Source organism: Alexandromys fortis, unplaced genomic scaffold, assembly GCF_014885135.2.
Source record: "Alexandromys fortis isolate MF-2015 unplaced genomic scaffold, M_Fortis_MF-2015_v1.1 scaffold_375, whole genome shotgun sequence".
In the NCBI taxonomy this organism is placed as follows: Eukaryota; Metazoa; Chordata; class Mammalia; order Rodentia; family Cricetidae; genus Alexandromys; species Alexandromys fortis.
The window spans coordinates 233,933-252,255 of NW_026068279.1; the positions used below are offsets into that span (position 1 = coordinate 233,933).

Below are 18,323 nucleotides of genomic sequence, written 5' to 3' on the forward strand. Positions count from 1 at the left end.
CTCTCTCTCTCTCTCTCTCTCTCTCTCTCTCTCTCTCTCTCTCTCTCTCTCTCTCTCTCTCTCTCTCTCTCTCTCTCTCTCTCTCTCTCTCACACTCCTGTGTAATATATATCACTTATTACATATAGTTTTCAATGTTAAAACAAATGAAGGAAAATATTTTGACATGAAAAATTGTTATTCAAATTCAGTGTCGATAAAGCTGTTTTTATTGGATAGTTGCATGCATTTGCTGTGTGGGACTGCTTTCACACAATGGCAGAGGTCCCCAACTGACAAAAACAGATATTTACTGCCTGGGTCTCTTCAGAAAAAGTTCTTGTATCCTCAACTCAAAAGATGGGGCATAGGTGGGCAGTGGTGGCACATTCAGGAGGCAGAGGGCAGGCAGATCTCTGAGTTCAAGGCCAGCCTGGTCTACAGGGTGAGTTCCAGGACAGTCAGAGAATCCCTGTCTTCCCTGTTTTGGAAAACAAAACAAAGCAAAAGACAGGAAGGAAATTCTGAGACTTTGGAGGGGTGGCTTAGTGGTTAGAAGCGGAGGTTACTGTTTCAGAGGACCCAGGTTCCATTTCTAGCATCCACATGGAATCTCACAACTCCAGGGGAGTTGCAGATACAGATACAGTTACACCCTAAACTGGCCTCCAAAGGCACCTAACATACAAGTGGTGTGCACAAACAGAGACATACTCCTAAGAATAAAAATAATCGTTTTTAAGGAGCTTGGCTACTTAAAAGCCTCAATGAAACAAATACATTTGTGCCACATCCTAAAGTCTTAGATTTCGGAACAATCCCAGGATCCCGAGGTCCAAAGCAGGAGGAAGTGTGGGGCCAGCTAGGAGGCTTGGCTTGAAGCACGGGCTTCTTCGGCATCTGGTAATAGCGGTGTGCACGTGAGGCAGCACTGGGATTTTGGAAGACCCTTAGTGCCAATTTCAGGCACGGCAGAGGCACGGCAGGCTTGAAGAGGGATAGCCAGTTTCCCTGAGCCCAAGCTGCTTCGCCAGAGAAGGGTTTGGTTTGTTTGTTTAACATTTTTTTCCCTCGGGAATGTGTATTACAGTGCAGCAAAACTAAGCTCCCGAGACAATGGGTGTCACTAGCTTAGGTGTCATCGGCTCATGAGAAAAGGGAGACATGGAAGTTATTTACGTCATGAAATAGTTCAGAATGTTGGTGCTTCGGGCAGCTTTAGAAGCCACCATTTCAACAGTGACTGTAGTCCACATACTTTCCAAGAATGTCACTGTCTTTAAGTCAGAGATAATCGTGTTGTCCAGAACTACTCTGGTGCCTCTGTGGTCTGGGAGAACTTTGTCTCCAACTTTCTCACTGACTGGTTGGCTCGCGCCAGCCTTTCCTTAGGGCCCGATCCCATGGCAACTGCTGTCGTTTGCAATGCTTTTCCTTGAGATTTTTTCTGGAACCTTATGCCCCCTTTGGTTAGTCTTAGCTGCACTCAACCAATATTTTGTCAAGAAGTGGAACTCTCCAGAAGCTTGTCCTGCCAAGTCTCTAGCTGCCACAGCCTGCTTGGACTCTGCACACACGCCACCTCTGCAAGGAGTCTCTTCCTTCTTCAAAAGATTTATGTGTACAAGAGTTTTGGATTTATGGATGTGTATCACGTGCATGCCTGGTGCCTGTGGAGGCCAGACGAGGGTGTTGGATCCCCTGGAGCTGGAGTTACAATTGGTTTTGAACCACCATGTGGGTGCTGGGAACTAAACCCAAGTCCTTTACAAGACTAACAAGTACTTTTAACCACTGGCTCACAGCCATCTGTAATGAGATCTGGTGCCCTCTTCTGATGTGCAGGCAGAACACAGTATACATAATAAATCAGTCAAATCAATAAATTAAAAAAAAAAATTAAAAAAAATTTCAAACCATAATGACCCACTAAGGAATTACTAAGGAGCAACGAAGCTTTGTTGAAGATAGAGAACAGACAGCCTAGGGAGAGAGTGAGCAAAATTCCATGGGTGGAGGAGGGCCGTCAGGCGGGAATTTGCAAGCAGTGTGTTATATGAGATTACTACCATCTAGGATGTCATTGAATATCTCTTATGTTTTTAAGGATTTATTTATTTATTTTTTCTTGTTGGGACTAATTGAGTCCTTTTTTTAAGGATTTAAAAAAGATTAATTAAAAGTAACTAAAACTTAAAACAAGACAAACAACCAAAGGAAAAAAAAAACCAGATCAGAAAGTCCAGCAAGACCTACATCTGGACTTAGTCCCAGGAGCCGGCTCAGCAGGTAAGTCCACCAGCTGTGTGATCCTGATGACCCGCGCTGAGCCCCCCGAGTCATAGTCAGAGCTAGATGTGGTGGGGCGCATCTCCATCCCAGTGCACTGCGCTCGGGTGGGAGGCTCACAGGCCTGCTAACCTGGAGTGCAGCAGCAGAAACAGGGGACCCTGCCTCAACAACACTTGCACTCCCAACCATCCCCAATGTCAAAAATCCCCAAGCCGGTACAAGCCTTTTGTCCCAGAATTTGGATGACAGAGGCAGGCACATCTCTGTGAGTTCAAAGTCATCCAGGGCTACACAGTGAGACTCTGTCTCAAAACAAAACAGCTCAGACTTCAACCCTCCATTTTGACGTTAGGATCGCGGTGGTTCACTCTTGCTCACCACGACACACTGAGAGACACAGACCTTATCTTCTGGAAAGGGCCTGGCTCTTCGGTCTCTCCTACGTGTCACTTCTGGGTCATTTCTGTGACCTGCTATATCATGATCTAAGTGTTAGGAGGAAACGTCCCCAGAGGTCCCGCCCCTAGCTGAGGAGCTCTAGACAGATGAGGGCTTCGGGGAAAAGGGAGTCAGTTTTCTTTAAGGATGTGTCAAGATTTCACTCCCAGAAGCATACAGAGAGCAATCTGGAGTTGATAAGTTAAATTTAAAAAGAAAAAGGGGACATGAAGTTGGGGAAGCAGGGAGGTTGGGTGGATCTGGGGAACTAAGGGGAGGAGGTGAGGGTGAATACGATCAAACACACTGGATGAGATTCTCAAGAAAGAAAAAAACCCAAATATTTATTTAAAATTACATGGTGGGAAAGTCCTGGAGAAGTCACAGGAGGCAGACATAGCTGCAGGAAAGTACATTTATTGAATACTTACCAGATACATCGTCCACAAAAGAGGTAGAATGGGGCAGGTAGGACCCAGAGGAATTAAATGCATACACTAGTTCTCCTTAGAACTAATACACACAAGTATAAAATATGTACACGTTAGACTTTGTAACAAAATTTGGATGCCTGCGTAAAGGAAAATAAACTATAGTCCTAATTAAAAAACAAGAGGAAAAAAAAAACTTTAAAAGTTGTGCTTAATATGGAATGCCACACAGCATCGACTCTCAGAACAGACGGACCGTCCAGGAAAGACTCGAGCAGTCAGAGTGCTCGGACTTCACTGCTGAAATCACGGCTGGCTAACGCCCACGCGGCTCCCCACGAACATCACAGTGCCTGCACCATGTCCATCCTCCTGCGGCACCCGCCTGCTTCTGGCTGAACTTACTTCCAGTCACTCATATGTCTTTTGTCTGATCATCTTCTTCAAGTTTTCTGATTTCATTTTTTAGACAATTTATAGTTTCACGACTTGCTTTTAATCTTTCCTTAAGCTCCGCAATTTCAAAGCTTGTTTTCTTCTTAGCAGCTTCTAATTTTTCTCTGGTTTTCACTTCGAGTTCTGCGACTGAAGAAAATATGTGAGCTGAGAAGTGGTCCCTCCAGGGCTGAGATGCAGCACAGAGGAACAGACAGCATTTCAGGGCTGCTGCTTCCAGGACGAGAGGGGGTGGGGAGGGTAGGGAGTCTAAACTTCCAACAGAGGCTCCAAGCTGTTTTCTAGAAAAACTAAACTACAGCTACTCACAGTTAAGGCTTTGAGACACTCTTTCTTTCTTTCTTTCTTTCTTTCTTTCTTTCTTTCTTTCTTTCTTTCTTTCTTTTCTTTCTTTCTTTCTCCCTCTCTCTCTCTCCCTCCCTCCCTCCCTCCCTCTCTTTCTTTCTTTCTTTTTGGATTTTTCGAGACAGGGTTTCTCCGTAGCTTTTTGGTTCCTGTCCTGGAACTAGCTCTTGTAGACCAGGCTGGCCTCGAACTCACAGAGATCCGCCTGCCTCTGCCTCCCTGAGTGCTGGGATTAAAGGCGTGCACCACCATCGCCCGGCCCTGAGACACTATTTCTTTGTTTATCTCTAGATACATAGTACTTCAGACTAAGGGGCATACAAACCCAAGAAATGCCAGTGAACCAACCCAAAACATTCTTAACTAATTTATAGATGCAATTTACATAGCAAAATCATATCAACAAAATGAGCCTCTAGCTTTTCCAAAAAAGAGCAAAACCGTCTCTGAAATCTGGCTCTACTAACCACGACACAGTTCTATACTTACGTCCTCATGGCATAAACAATAACGGCACAGCCCTCACGTTATTTGTAGAGAAGACTGTGCACAGTGTGTGCATGTGTGTGTGCAGGCCAGACAGCAACTTCAGGGGTTCTCCTCCATGGCTCTCTAACTTACTGTTCTGAGACAGGGTCTCTCACTGAGCCTGGAGCTCACTGACTGTCAAGAACAGCTGGCCGGCAAGCCCCAGTGAAGCCCTCTTCTGAGCCACCAGCTCTGGATGGTAGGCACAGGCCACCATACCCAGCATCTTACACAGGCGCTGGCGATTCAAACCCAGGTCCTTGTGCACGAGTACCTCACCAACCAAGCCACTTCCCCAACTCCATCCAGGAGAGCTTACATGAACCAATGTGTAGAAGGTACCTACAATATGGTGTGATATATAAAATGCTTTACTAACTATTATTACAAATATTTATGTTGACAAAAGAATGTTATTTTTTAAGAATGTCTAGAGGCTGCTGCTGATGTCTGTGGTAGTGTATGCTTAGGTGACGTGCTGGATCCAAACCCCAGCAATGCAAAAGCAAAAATTTCAGCTGGACACATCAAAAATTACCAAATAAATGTCTTAACTACAAACTGATATACATCTGCTTAAATATGCCAGTTGGCTAGTATGGTATGATCTTGACAAAGAAAAACTCCTGCGTGCAGCCAACATCGCCATCTTGTGGAAGGCTTAGGTAACTGCTGCTGGCCAGGTGCAGCTGTTCTCACACACGTGAATCACTAACGGGCAGCAAGCTAACTTTGAAATCACAAAGACTTGAGTTCAAACATATCCTCACTCCATACTGCCTAACCTCAGCTATTTCTGAGTCTCCCTTCATTCCTTCTACCACACGACAGTTAAAACTCGGGCATTCCACACAGGTTTGAGGATGAAGAGGAACTAGAGTTAAAGCATCTACCTCCTAAAGAGGCACGGGAAATACTGGTGACTGCACTCCTTTATTTAGCTCATTGCTGCCATCTACGGTAATACCCAGCTTGTTTTATTAACTGCTAAGGAACTTACCTTAAAAAAGCCACTAATGAGCCGGGTGGTGGTGGCACACGCCTTTAATCCCAGCACTCAGGAGGCAGAGGCAGGTGGATCTCTGTGAGTTCGAGGCCAGCCTGGTCTACAAGAGCTAGTTCCAGGACAGGAACCAAAAGCTAGGAGAAACCCTGTCTCGGGAAAAAAAAAAAAAAAAAAAAAAAACCACCACCAAAAAAAAAAAGCCACTAATGAACAATTATTTGGCCATCAAGAAGACACTGAAGCACTTACATTCAGTCTCGTGTTTATAGGCTCCTAGAGTCAGCTGGCGAGACGTGGTCAGCAGTTGTTGCATCATTGCTGTTGGGTCTTGAAATATCTTAGGGATAAAACGAGAAAAAAAGACCAATAACTCCAAAGGTCTCCAACTGAAGTGCTTTTAAAACTCACTGCAGGAGCGGGCCAGAACGCTCAGCAGGTGAAGGTGTTTGCTGCCAAGCCTCAGAGGTGAGTTCCGTCCCACACAGCGGAAGGGGAGAACAACTCCCAAAGCTGTACTCTGACCCCTACACCATACTCGAAGGGTTTTAGAAAGCCCCCTCATTATAAAGTCTACCATTTCATCGTAGAATTCAGAAACCACCGTCTTCTTGCCCAGCATCGCATTTGTGTCAGACTGGAAGAGCTTCAGTAAGTGATACAGGGTCACCTGTGGAGCAGAGCAGGGGTCATCTTCTCAGGGCGCCCATCAACATCTGAAACATTCCTCCCGCCAGTCAGTCCGTCCTCCTTCTCTCCTCTGAGTTCTGAGACCCTCCAGGCTGACCTCAAACTCACTAGCAGAAGGCTGATCCTCCTGCCTCCACTACTCAAGTGCTGGAATTACAAGCATGTACCATTAGGCCTGGCTGACCTTGTCACATCTTTAGCTAATTATGGGATGGAATTAGTAAATATATCAAATTCCAGATCTTGCTGCAGTTGTGACTTAGGTGGCAAATCCCCCAAACTTTCTGCCCTTGGTTTTCTACCAGGTAACCATCCGTCCACATCTCAGAGGAGAGGTGAGGGTCTACGCAAGTGTCTCTAGAGTAACTATACCCAAAGAGCATACATATAGCTATGGGAATTTAAATAGTTTCCTGTGAATATTAAAGATCTGCAGCTGGGTGTGGTGGACAATACCCATAATCCCAGCATGCGGGAGGCTGAGGCAGGAGTGTTTCTGAGTTCTACGTCAGCAGCCTGGGCTGCATGAGATGAGGGGAGGGGAAGGAGATAGTTTTCTAAAAAATAATTAATACTAAAATCTCCAGTGGGAGCCAGATACTCTCCCAGGGGCACGCAAACAGCCGGCAGGTAACTTAAACACAGGTGTCGCTCTGTGAGGCCTCAGGAGAAGCTGTGCGCCACAGCACATGACCCATTACTTGACCAATCAGGAGCTGGCAAAGCTGCACAGCTCGCGGTCCAAACCCATCCAGAGACCACCAGAACTTCCCGCAAGGTTAGCTAAAATCACTGCAAGGAAACAGGATTCTTCCAAACAACCACAAAACAGTAAGTATATTCTGTAGAGGAAAATGAACACATCTGCCACTAAATTTAAACAGAGGAAATCAACTTACAGATGCCCGCCTTCTCTGGATAGGGCTTAGCCAGTGGAAATACCCTCCTGTCAAAAGGCATTTCCCAGGTTCAGACTACAGCTCAGGAGTACGAGCCTCTGGTTTATTCCTAGCTTGGGGGGTGAGTGTGCGAGGGGAGAAGGCAAATCCCCAGGGTCTGGCGAAAACAGCAGCAGACTATTGTAAGTGGGAAGGTGAATTATGTGGTCACGTTCAAGATGTATTTGATAATTCCTGGGACAGACAACAACTGTCCGAGTGTCTACAATCCAAGAGCACAAGACCGTATATGCACGCCACATGTCTGTAATCCGAGAGCACAAGGATGGAACCGTATGTGCACACCACACATACAAATAAATAAATGTAAAAAATTTTTGGAAAAAGAAAAACACAGAAGGTCATGAGGTGGGCAGGCCTGCTGACCTTCCTTTTTCACTGGATACCAAGACAGAGGTGGCACTGAAGGTGACATCATGACAATGAACATGGCCTCATGGGGTCTACATCGATAGGGAAGGTGCCCTATACATCCAGAAGGGCCCACATCCCATTGGGCCTGGTTGACTCTGACTCCTGAATCATTTGGTTTCGGGCAGGTAGGATACTCTGCTTTTTGTGTTTTTTGAGACAGGGTTTCTCTATGTAACAGTTTTAGCTGTCCTAGAACTCACTCTGTAGACCAGGTTGGCCTTGAACTCACAGAGATCCACCGGCCTCTGCCTTCTGAGCGCTGGAATTAAAGGCCTGTACCACCACCTCCCTGCGCATCTTCCATCTTTGTCTCCTTGAGACAAGCGGTAGCAGATAACCTTGAACTCCTGTCTGCACGGGGGTCGCAGGGGCTTCCTCAGCACGCCCATTTTCAATTCTCCTATCTTTCTGTTTCCTGTTACAGGGTCTTATTCTGTGGCTCACTCAGGCTGGAAGGATCTGAAGGTGCTGAGACTAACCAGCCTGAGCCGCTGGGGCTGTAAAGTTTGTTTATATTCAGCTTTGCCAGGACCTTAGCGCCACCCCCACCACCTTCAGAAATTTTAGTTTCTTTCTAAACTCAAAGATCCTAAATAACAAGGGAAATTTTAACTTAGGGTGAGATCACTAGAACTTAAGTGTACACGGAGATTTTGGACACAACAACTCTTTAGTAAGTATGACACATGCTCATTCATTAAATGTTCTACTCTCTATGTGCAGAGGTTAATGTTACTCACAGGTCTTTCATTAGGGTCGATGAAAAATATTTTGATGATTATTTCAAATTCACCCCATCCTGTTTCAGTAATTTCATAGGGCGGCTTAGTAACGACTGGAGAGGGAAGAAAAGGAAACAACTGTAAATTACTGATGTAGTTCCTTTCCTTTTATAATTACGTGTATGATGAACCAAAAACTGTAACATACCTCTTAAAGGATTGCCATAGCTTTCATGTAATTTAAACTGGATTTTCTTCACATAAGCTGACATATCCTAAAACAGAGAAATTAGTGCTCCAATGAAAACTCACTTAGCATATCAGACAATTTTGTAAAATATATTTTTCTCGAAGTTTACAGCACATAGTTAAAACAAAGCAAGGGTTAGCTGGTATAGTGAGACACGCCTGTAAGTCTAGCTGACCCAGAAGCTGAGGAAGGGTGAGTGAGTTTGAGGGCAGGCTGGGCAACATGGCTAGAGACCATTTCAGAACAAAGTGTTTAGAAAGGGCAGCGATGTAGTTCAGGAAGCATGCTTGATTTCCTCTCCCAGCACAGCAAACGAAACAATGGCCAGTGTTCATATGTGTATATGTTTGTGTGAATGTGTGTATGTGTGTGTGAATGCTCGTGCATGAAAATGTGTTTTTAGGTGCCCAAGGAGCCCAGAGGCTGTGGACCGCCAGGGCTGTAATTATGGACACTCGTGAGCTGTCCTGTATGGGTGCTGGAGACCACACTCCATGAGTATTACTAGCTCTTAACTGCTGAGTCATCTCTCTAGCCTCTTACCTCGATCAGAACACATCTTGAATCACATTAATTAATTAAACGAAGATAAGAATTATGGGGTGGAGTGAGAATTCTAAAATGGGCCCACTTCATTCTTGGAAAGTTACTACATAGAATTTTATAATTTACTGTCAAGCAAACAAACCGTACTTCAAAATAACTATAGAAAAACGAATGCATACCTCATTTCTATATGGTTTCACATATACTGTCCACTGGTGGGTGTGTCCATCTTCTTCTCTTTTCTTCCCAAAATATCGGGCAACATTACCATAGACTATTGGCTTAACGATGGTAACCCCCTAAAAAAAACAAGTTTAAAATCAGTAAGTGTTTTACCCTCACCTGAATAAATACTATGAGCATTGGCAGCTTGTTTTAGGGAACAGCGTCTAACAGCTTAAGGGTTTAGTTAGGACAGAGATCTCTTCAACCCATTTTCACACTCATTGCAAGTTAACACAATAGCCAAGTATCAAATTAATTTTAGCCTTCCCATCTGAGCTCTGGAGAGACGGTCCAGCAGCTGAAGCTCTCGCTGCTCTTGCCGAGGACTAGGTTTGGTTCCAGCACCCACATAACAGAAACGTTTGCTGTTCTGTGCATCTGTGTGCACATTCTGCAGTGCGCAGTGCATGTGGAGGAGGAACGGCCTGCAGGAGGAGATTCTCTTCCTTCCACCATGAGGGTCGCAGGTCATCGGGCTTGGCAGCAAGTGCCTTTACCTGCCGAGCTGTCCCACGGCTTAAATGATGGCTTGAACCCTGTCAGCTACATCACCATGTAGGTAAGGCACATGAATACTTGATTAAAGAAAAACAATGTCTTCACAAACCTAAACGCCAAGATGCTGAATACAGTTTGACTGGTATCGCTTGCAGGTAAACGTCTTTTAAATTAATTTATGGTAGTATTTACCAAAGCACAGCACAAAAACCCAGACAGTTCATGAGAGGATTTTGGGCAAACATTTTCCATTGTCATCAGAATGTAAATTACAATTTGGATATAAAGTACCTCCCAAAGACTTATTGCTGAAAACTTGGTCCCCAGCCAGGACCACTGAGAGGTCTGGCTCACAGGGGCACTAACCTTATCAATGAATTAGTGCACTGATGAGCTCACAGCTGAATGCCTTGTTAGGACGTGGTGCCCTGTGGGAGCAAGCAAGCCACTTGGGTTGGGTCTCTAAAGGGTCCATCTTGTTGGTGGCTCCCCCATCCCTTCCCCAGCTACAGAGATCAGCAGCTTTGCTCTGCTGTGTGCTCCCTGCCATGATGTTCAGCTTCGCCTCAAGTCTATAGTGGGTTAAATGACCACAGGTAGACACCGATGGAGGACAGTGGGGACAAATAGGGACATTTTATTTTTTATTTAATTTTTTTTAAAGATTTATTTATTTATTATGTATACAACATTCCTTCCATGTATGCTTGCAGGCCAGAAGAGGGCACCAGATCTCATTACAGATGGCTGTGAGCCACCATGTGGTTGCTGGGAATTGAACTCAGGACCTCTGGAAGAGCAGTCAGTGCTCTTAACCTATGAGCCATCTCTCCAGCCCGGGACATTTTATATTCTGTATTATAAACACATTTGTATTCCGTATAGAAAAAAGGGATCTGCATATGTTACTAAATGCTTGGTATGGGTGCTGCTGATGGGGGGTTTGTTCTGAGTTAAGTCCCTCGGCCTAGATGCTTCTGGAAAAGGACAAGGTTGACACCAGCGGATACTTAACTAGACTCGGCACTTCAAGAGGACAGGGAAGAATGCAAGGAATGGTAAGAAGAAACATGGCTGACCACTTGACCAGAGGGGCAAAACTAAGCTCAAAATGATGGGCTTCCTTTCTCCTGCTCCCCTGCCACCGAAATGGCTAGAGAGGAAATGGAAGGCAGTGTGGTGGGTGTTGATCTGCTGCCTTCTCCGACTGCTGATCTCTGCATAAAACTAAACCAAAGGATCCAGTGCCCCTTTCTGTCCACGGCGCCTGTGGTGAGAGCTGCACAGATTCAGGCGTTCGGATTATCATCATACCTCTGAAGCTTAGAGCCTGAATAAACCGTTCTCCTTTAGAATGCTTCCTTTCAGGTACTTTGTTACAACAATGAGAAATTAACACAATAGTTTAATATTCATGACACAAGACAGAACTACACTCGGAAGTCGAACTCTCCATTTCAAAATGCTTAGGAAGAGACTCAAAAAACGGAATTAAGAATAAATGTTACATTAAATATTAATGAAAGCAAAAATAGTAAGTGTGGCCCCTGAAGGCATGAAGCACGCCAGCCACGAGCGTGTCCGCTACAGCTGCGCTCAGTTCTAGGGTGCTCTCATCATTTCTGGTTGGGGTAAAGGCTGTACCGACAGGCTACGATGGGAAAGCTGTTATTAAAAATACCAAGTTTTGCACATAGATCTGCGACATTCTGTCCAATAATAGAAATACCCAAAGGAGAGAGAGCATATTAGTGTAGTCAACAGCAAGGAATAAAGAAAAAGGAAGCCGTCAGAAAAACGTTAAACCACAGCCAGTCAGTTAACTATATCAGAACCTGTGTGCCTACAGACAATTCTGAGTCAGCAGGCAAAAGGTACCTGCCACTGTGTCTGATGCCCAGGGCCTGGTCCCCTGGACTCACAGAACAGGAGAAAAAGCTGTCCTCTGACCTCCACACCCACGCTGGAGCATGCCCGTACCCACAAAAACAAACAATCGGTAAACATAGTAAAAGGGCTTTCAAGTCATTTCAAGAGAAGGCAAGCAGCTTTTATGTGGCAAGTCCCACGGACATGCGCAGAGTCAAGTTTTCACTTTGACCCCTTGTTCTGTAATCACTTCAAAATCGGCTCAAGTTCTTAGCTTAGGCAAATGTATGAATCTATGAAGCCTCTGATACTAACACAAACATAACCTGGCATTTCCCCTATTACGTTTCAGTGGCTTTGAGAGTGTTGAGGAATTATCACTTCACATTTAATATTCAAACAGCTATGGATGTAATAGACACTACGACTGAGGTACTATAAAAATAATATGGCGCTGATATTTATAAAAGCCCGGTGGTGGTGGCACACGCCTTTTAATCCCAGCACTCAGGAGGCAGAGGCAGGCGGATCTCTGTGAGTTCGAGGCCAGCCTGGTCTACAAGAGCTAGTTTTCAGGGCAGGTTCCAAAGTTACAAAGAAACCCTGTCTCGAAAAACCAAAAAGATTTTAAAAAACAAAACAAAATCTAAGTAGATGGTAGAAATGTGATTTCTTTTGAGAAGAAAAAAATTCCTGTGATGTATTTATAAGGAGTTATAGGGGAAGGGGCATCAGGAACCAGTGACACAGGAAGGTGGGACAGTGCGAGCTGGACACATGGCACACTGGGCAACGACGCCTGGAGGACCAGAGACTGGCATCAAGGACCCACGCACATGATGACCCCAGAGAACCGACTCCCGCAAGTTGTACTCTGACCTCCACCCCTTATCAATAATACATGCTAGATGCTAAAACTAACGTGTGGGGATTAAATGTCACAATCTAAAACATTATGATGGGGAAACACGTTCACTAAACACGAAAGGGAATGATAAGCCTGGGAGTATCTAGCCAGCCAGGGACCGCGGTTTCCAGATCTGGAAGTGCCACAGACTGTCCCAACCAAACCCCGAATCTTTGTTTTTCGGCGGGACGGAAGGCGGTGACGGGTGACTCGGGGCCCAATGAACGCCGAGCGGGGCGGGGCCAGCCAGAGAGCCGAGCGCCCGAGGGGACTCGGCGGCCTCCGCGCCGCGCGTGCGCACTGACCTTCACTCTCCCGCCGGAGTCAGGCCCAAATTCCGCCATTCTTTTAAACATATTGTCCCAGGGAAGGAGCCGCAGCCGCCAAGAAAGAGCTCAGGCCGGCGGGGTCGCCCGGGCCGAGGGGTTCAGACTGGAGATGGGCGAGTCACCTGGGCTCGCGGCGCCGAACTGCCTCCTCCACACCCGCGGCGGCGCGGTCGGCCATTCAGCCCCGCGGTGGGAGAGCGGGGCGGAAGGGGTGTGTGTGGCGGGTGGGGGACGGCGACGCGTGCGCAAGCGCAAGGACCTCAGGCGTACACTGCGCACGCGCCTGACTGCTGCTGTCCTTGGAGAGAGCCGGTTGAGGACTTGTAGAGATGTAAAATTAATCAAAAATCATCACATACTTTCCAAAATCTATTACTATGAGAGACAAGTCAATGTAAACATTTAGAAAGAAGGGCTCAGAAAAAACAGCTCAGGAAACACAGTGTAACACGGCCTGTAATGTGTATTTTAGACAGAAGAAAATATCACATGCTTGGAACAACTTCGATGCTACAATAAATCACTAGAGGGAAAAATATAAATTTTATTATAAAATAAAATAAAAATGTGAGTGTCTTAAGAACATTTACTAGGAGAGCTAAGAGATGTTCTACAACCCAAGTCTACATGAGGCTCAGGGCAATGCAAGAAGCCTCCTGGAGGGCATATAGTTGTTTGGGAAAGAGAGCACACCTTGCTCTATCTCAGGGGAGAAACCTACTGTTTCTGGATGATGACCTCAGCTTCAGCAATAAGCACTGAATGTCTGTCTCAGGCAGAGACTGGACCTACTCTGAGGGTTCCCCTGTTTTATGTTTTATTTTTTTTTAACAAGCTTCTTGAGACACTTGGCAATTCCCGCACAGGGAATGTGGTATGGTTTTCCCTCTGTCTTTAATTCAGAAAGACCATTACTGCCTCCACGCTCAAGAAGAATTGAAGCTCAGAGACAGCTTTGATGAGTTAGAACGATACTGCCGTGCCGGGTGGTGGTGGCTCACGCCTTTAATCCCAGCACTTGGTAGGCAGAGGCAGGCAGATCTCTGTGAGTTCGAGACCAACCTGGTCTACAAGAGCTAGTTCCGGGACAGGCTCCAAAACCACAGAGAAACCCTGTCTCGAAAAACCAAAAAAAAAAAAAAAAAAAAAAAAAAAAAAAAAAAAAAAAAAAAAAAAAAAAAAAAAAAAAAAATACTGCCGTGAAATTGCCATTTATGACGAACATGTTCACTCCTACACATAGGCGATTTAGATGTGCTTGTTCTGATTTAAATGGGGACGTGAGATGGTCCCTGGGAGTCCCACACATTATACTACACTTATTGTTCCTTTATGAAAATGTTTCTGGCTTCCGTAGTACAAAAACCCCATGGGACGGTGAGGACATCTTCGGTGCTTTGGTTTGCAGGGTCCTCTGATTCAGTCTTGTGTCCCTGTCATTTATAGGACCACTTTTTGAGTTTGTTTCTGAAACACTGCTTTCTGTTAATAGTAAAATTAACGCGACATGAGAAACTGCATAAAAATGGCCTTCTACTTTCTAACTGCAGCAGCCCAGGGACACAGACCACTTTATTAGGCTGCTGCCTGCATCCTGAGTCAGGTGACTTCTCGTGGGAACAAGCAGGCGGGCTTAACTGAAACTTAGAAGTGGCATTTTGGTAGTCCCTGTAATACCTGGGTTGCTAGGAAACAGCGCAGAATTTGGATGGGTCAAATCCAAAACCAGTATATTTTCATATGAAAATTAATGATCACTTTCTGGCCTTTTAGTAACCAATGTCTCTGCAGTTGGAATGCCTGCTCAGTGAAAATAAGATATAAAGAGGCAGAGAGTTCCCTTTCCATGTCTTCAGACCCCATTCCATCTCTGAACATCACCTACCTTTATTTTTTTTAAACTTTTTTTTATCATTTATTTATTTATTTATTAAAGATTTCTATCTCTTCCCCACCGCCGCCTCCCATTTCCCTCCCCCTCCCCCAATCAAGCCCTCCTCCCTCTTCAGCCCAAAGAGCATTCAGGTTTCCTTGCCCTGTGGGAAGTCCAAGGACCATCCACCTCCATCCAGGTCTAGTAAGGTGAGCATCCAAACTGCCTAGGCTCCCACAAAGCCAGTACGTGCAGTAGGATCAAAAACCCATTGCCATTGTTCTTGGGGTCTCAGTAGTCCTCATTGTCCACTATGTTCAGTGAGACCGGTTTTAACCCAGGCTTTTTCAGACCCAGGCCAGCTGGCCTTGGTGAGTTCCCGAAAGAACATCCCCATTGTCTCAGTGTGTGGGTGCGCCCCTCGCGGTCCTGAGTTCCTTGCTCGTGCTCTCTCTCCTTCTGCTCCTGATTTGGACCTTGAGATTTCAGTCCACATCACCTACCTTTAATTTGAGCTGACTCAGATTAAATAGTCTGACTCCAGTTGCCTTCTGCATTAGGAAACAACACAGACGAAATGATCTTTCAACATATGCCAGAGGCCTGAATAAACAGTGTTTTTCTTTTCTTTTAAATTTTATAATTTTTTCTTTTAAAATTTTTATAATATGTGTAGCCCAGGCTGGCCTCGAATTCGTGATCCTCCTGCCTCTGCCTCCTTAAGCAAATCTTACCGGCGGCGTGCGCCGCCACCACCGGCAACAGTTTCTGTCGCACTGCTAACACTGTGCCAGTTTCTAACAAAACACAAACAAAACTCAGCATCAGCTTGGCGTGTTACAAACCCGTGACTGATGCCACAGCCTGAGCAGCGAGAGCCTAGTTGTGCTCTGTGTGCATTTGCCCCAGGCACATGAGAGAACTCTCTGCTCCTGGTACTGCCTGCACTCATCCTCCCTGGGGCTGCCCTTCCGCTGTTTCCTTCTTCCCTTTGCTCTGTTCCACCTGGTCCATGTATGGGGTCCGCACTGATGCTCTGAAGTTCATCAAGGGCCGCAGAAAGAACTGTTCTCTGTTGTTTACTCTGCTCCTCTTTGTCTTCTTTCTTACTCTAGGTCAGCAGGTTCTTGTGTCTGCCCTTGTCTTCAGGGCACCACAGCCACGGGGTGTAGAGATAACTGTTAGATACGGGTGGTGGTTGGTAAGACAGGTGCTGAGATGGATTTCAGGAAAACACGTACTTTTAGTAATGGTGGTCACCACAACAGGGAATCCATCTCAGGATGGGTTAGAAGGACGAATACAGGGAACACATGGAAGTCCTCACATTTACAAGTTTCCGGAGGAGATAGGTGTTCTAAGATACATGGCTTTACTCTCAGAAACGAGGCCATAACTCAAGGGTGTGGTGAGCATCAGAACTGCGCCTTCTTGCAGAGGCAGAGCTAAAGATGCAATATTCACTTTACATTGTTCGTATAGCTGAAGAGAATAGATCTAAGCTGCAGGGAAGGCTTACATTGCCCACATTAAGAACAGTTAGTACAGCGGGGCGGTGGTGGTGCACGCCTTTAATCCCAGCACTCGGGAGGCAGAGGCAGGCAGATCTCTGTGAGTTCGAGACCAGCCTGGACTACAGAGCTAGTTCCAGGACAGGCTCCAAAGCCACAGAGAAACCCTGTCTCGAAAAAAAAAAAAAGAACAGTTAGTTCAAGAGGTTTATTGTGGGAGGAAAAGAGTCAAAGAGTGAAGGGCCATGGCAGAGAGGGGACATGAGAGATGCAAACAGATGACAGAGAGAACAAGGAGGAAACAAGAGGAAAAAGACAGTTGAGAGATGAGCAATAGGTATGAGAGCCAACAGTGTCTGGTGGGCACTTTTAAGGGGTGCACATGTCACATAGCTGACAGAGGAAAGGAACCTGGAGACAAGTGATGATGTAACTGCTCTGGCGGGAGAGGCAGGCTGCTGCCCAGGTGGAAACTAACAGTCCTGTAGAGTCACGTGTTTGAATGTGTCTTCTAAAAACAGTGGTACCATTAGGAGTCGTGTCCTTGTTGGAGGAGGTCTATCCTTTTTGGAGGAGGTGTGGCTCTTTTGAAGGTGTATAAGGTGTATGTCACTATGGGGATAGACTTAGAGGTCTCCTATGATCAAGCAACATCCAGTACAGGACAGTTTACTTCCTCTTGCAAGTGGATCAAGACGTAGAACTCTCAGCTCCTTCTCCAGCACCATATCTGCCTGCATGCCACCATGCCCAGCCATGATGATAATAGAATAAACCTCTGAAACTGTAAGGCAGCCTCAGTTAAGTGTTTTTCTGTATAGGAGGGTCCATGGTCATGGTGTCTCTTCACAGCAATAGAACACTGACTGAGACAGGAGGTGAGAATATAGCAGATGATCATGTTCAGATCTTTCACACACACACATCCTGTACTAGTAGGAACAGAAGATGAACTTGTTGCAGAACTTTGTCTGTTTTTGGATGACAGGTCCCTGGGTTATTAGGTACCACGATAGATGTGATGTAGCAAAGAGGACAAACAGTTTGGAGCATTGAGTGTGCTGGGATTCCAAATGCATGTGGAGACATCACCTTTAACAAGAGCTAAAGCCCTTCAATCAAATCAAAAAGAAAATAGCAGCAGCCCAGGGATGTTACCAATAGTTTTGGTAACATGGAGGGAAGAACATTATGTAGCATTGTTCTTTTCGTTCAGTGTATGAGGCAATGGGGTTCTTTAAACTTACTTAGCCTTCCACAGTTTTATGCACACATACAATGTACTTTGTTCTTATTCCTCCCCAATATCTTCTCCTATCCCCTTCCTGTTCCCTCTGAACTCCTCCTCCTCATACCTCTTCTCACTTAAGGACTTTTATTTATGTGTGTCTGCAGTATAAGTGAGTGTTGCTTACACTTCCTTGGGTGAGTGTTAATCTCTTGAGCAAGGGAGATTACCAGTGACTAAACCACTGAGGAATGGAACTCCTCTCTCCCTCCCACCCTCAGCACCATTAACTGCTGATAGCTCCTCTGGGAGGGGTGGGGTCTCATACACTCCTCCCTCAGCCAGGTTGAAATGCTAATGGAACTAGCAGAAAGCCATTGCTGCTGAGAATTTATTGGTCCAACTGCCATGTTATATCCAGAAGATAGCATTTCTTAGCACCCCTTCCAATCCTCTTTATAGTACAAACACTTCAAATGATTAGGAAAAACCAAGTATTTCATAGAATATAGTATGGTCTGGAGTTAGACCCATATTTCTATTAACTGAATGGATATTAAAGCCTTGGATAAGCTTAAAACAAGGACAAAGTAAAAGATAAGATTCTAAAGAGTTGCCAAAAACAGTTTGTTAAAGGATGAAGTGATCTACTGCATGTAACTGTAATAAGGGGACAAATTTTCCTTCTTAAAACTTAAACCACTCCCTCAGAAGAGTCTGCACTGGCTATGACTTGAGAGGTGTCGTTTACAGTGAAGGTGAAAGACAGGAGCGAGGGACAAAGGGACGGCCACAGAATCTGCTCAGATCTAGCCAGCTTTGTTCTGTTA

The 18,323-nt window shown here is 45.4% G+C and overlaps 1 protein-coding gene across 1 annotated transcript; it reads right to left on the bottom strand.

Moving 5' to 3' along the window:
* Positions 1 to 3,020: 3,020 nt before the first annotated feature.
* Yeats4 (YEATS domain containing 4) lies at positions 3,021 to 13,116 on the bottom strand. Its single transcript, XM_050132144.1, has 7 exons — positions 12,858 to 13,116; positions 9,233 to 9,352; positions 8,466 to 8,532; positions 8,276 to 8,370; positions 6,050 to 6,142; positions 5,725 to 5,812; positions 3,021 to 3,725 (listed from the first exon to the last, which is right to left on the bottom strand). Exons 1-7 carry the CDS (start codon positions 12,906 to 12,908, stop codon positions 3,556 to 3,558), a joined length of 684 nt encoding a protein of 227 aa, XP_049988101.1. The 5' UTR covers positions 12,909 to 13,116; the 3' UTR covers positions 3,021 to 3,555.
* Positions 13,117 to 18,323: the final 5,207 nt, after the last annotated feature.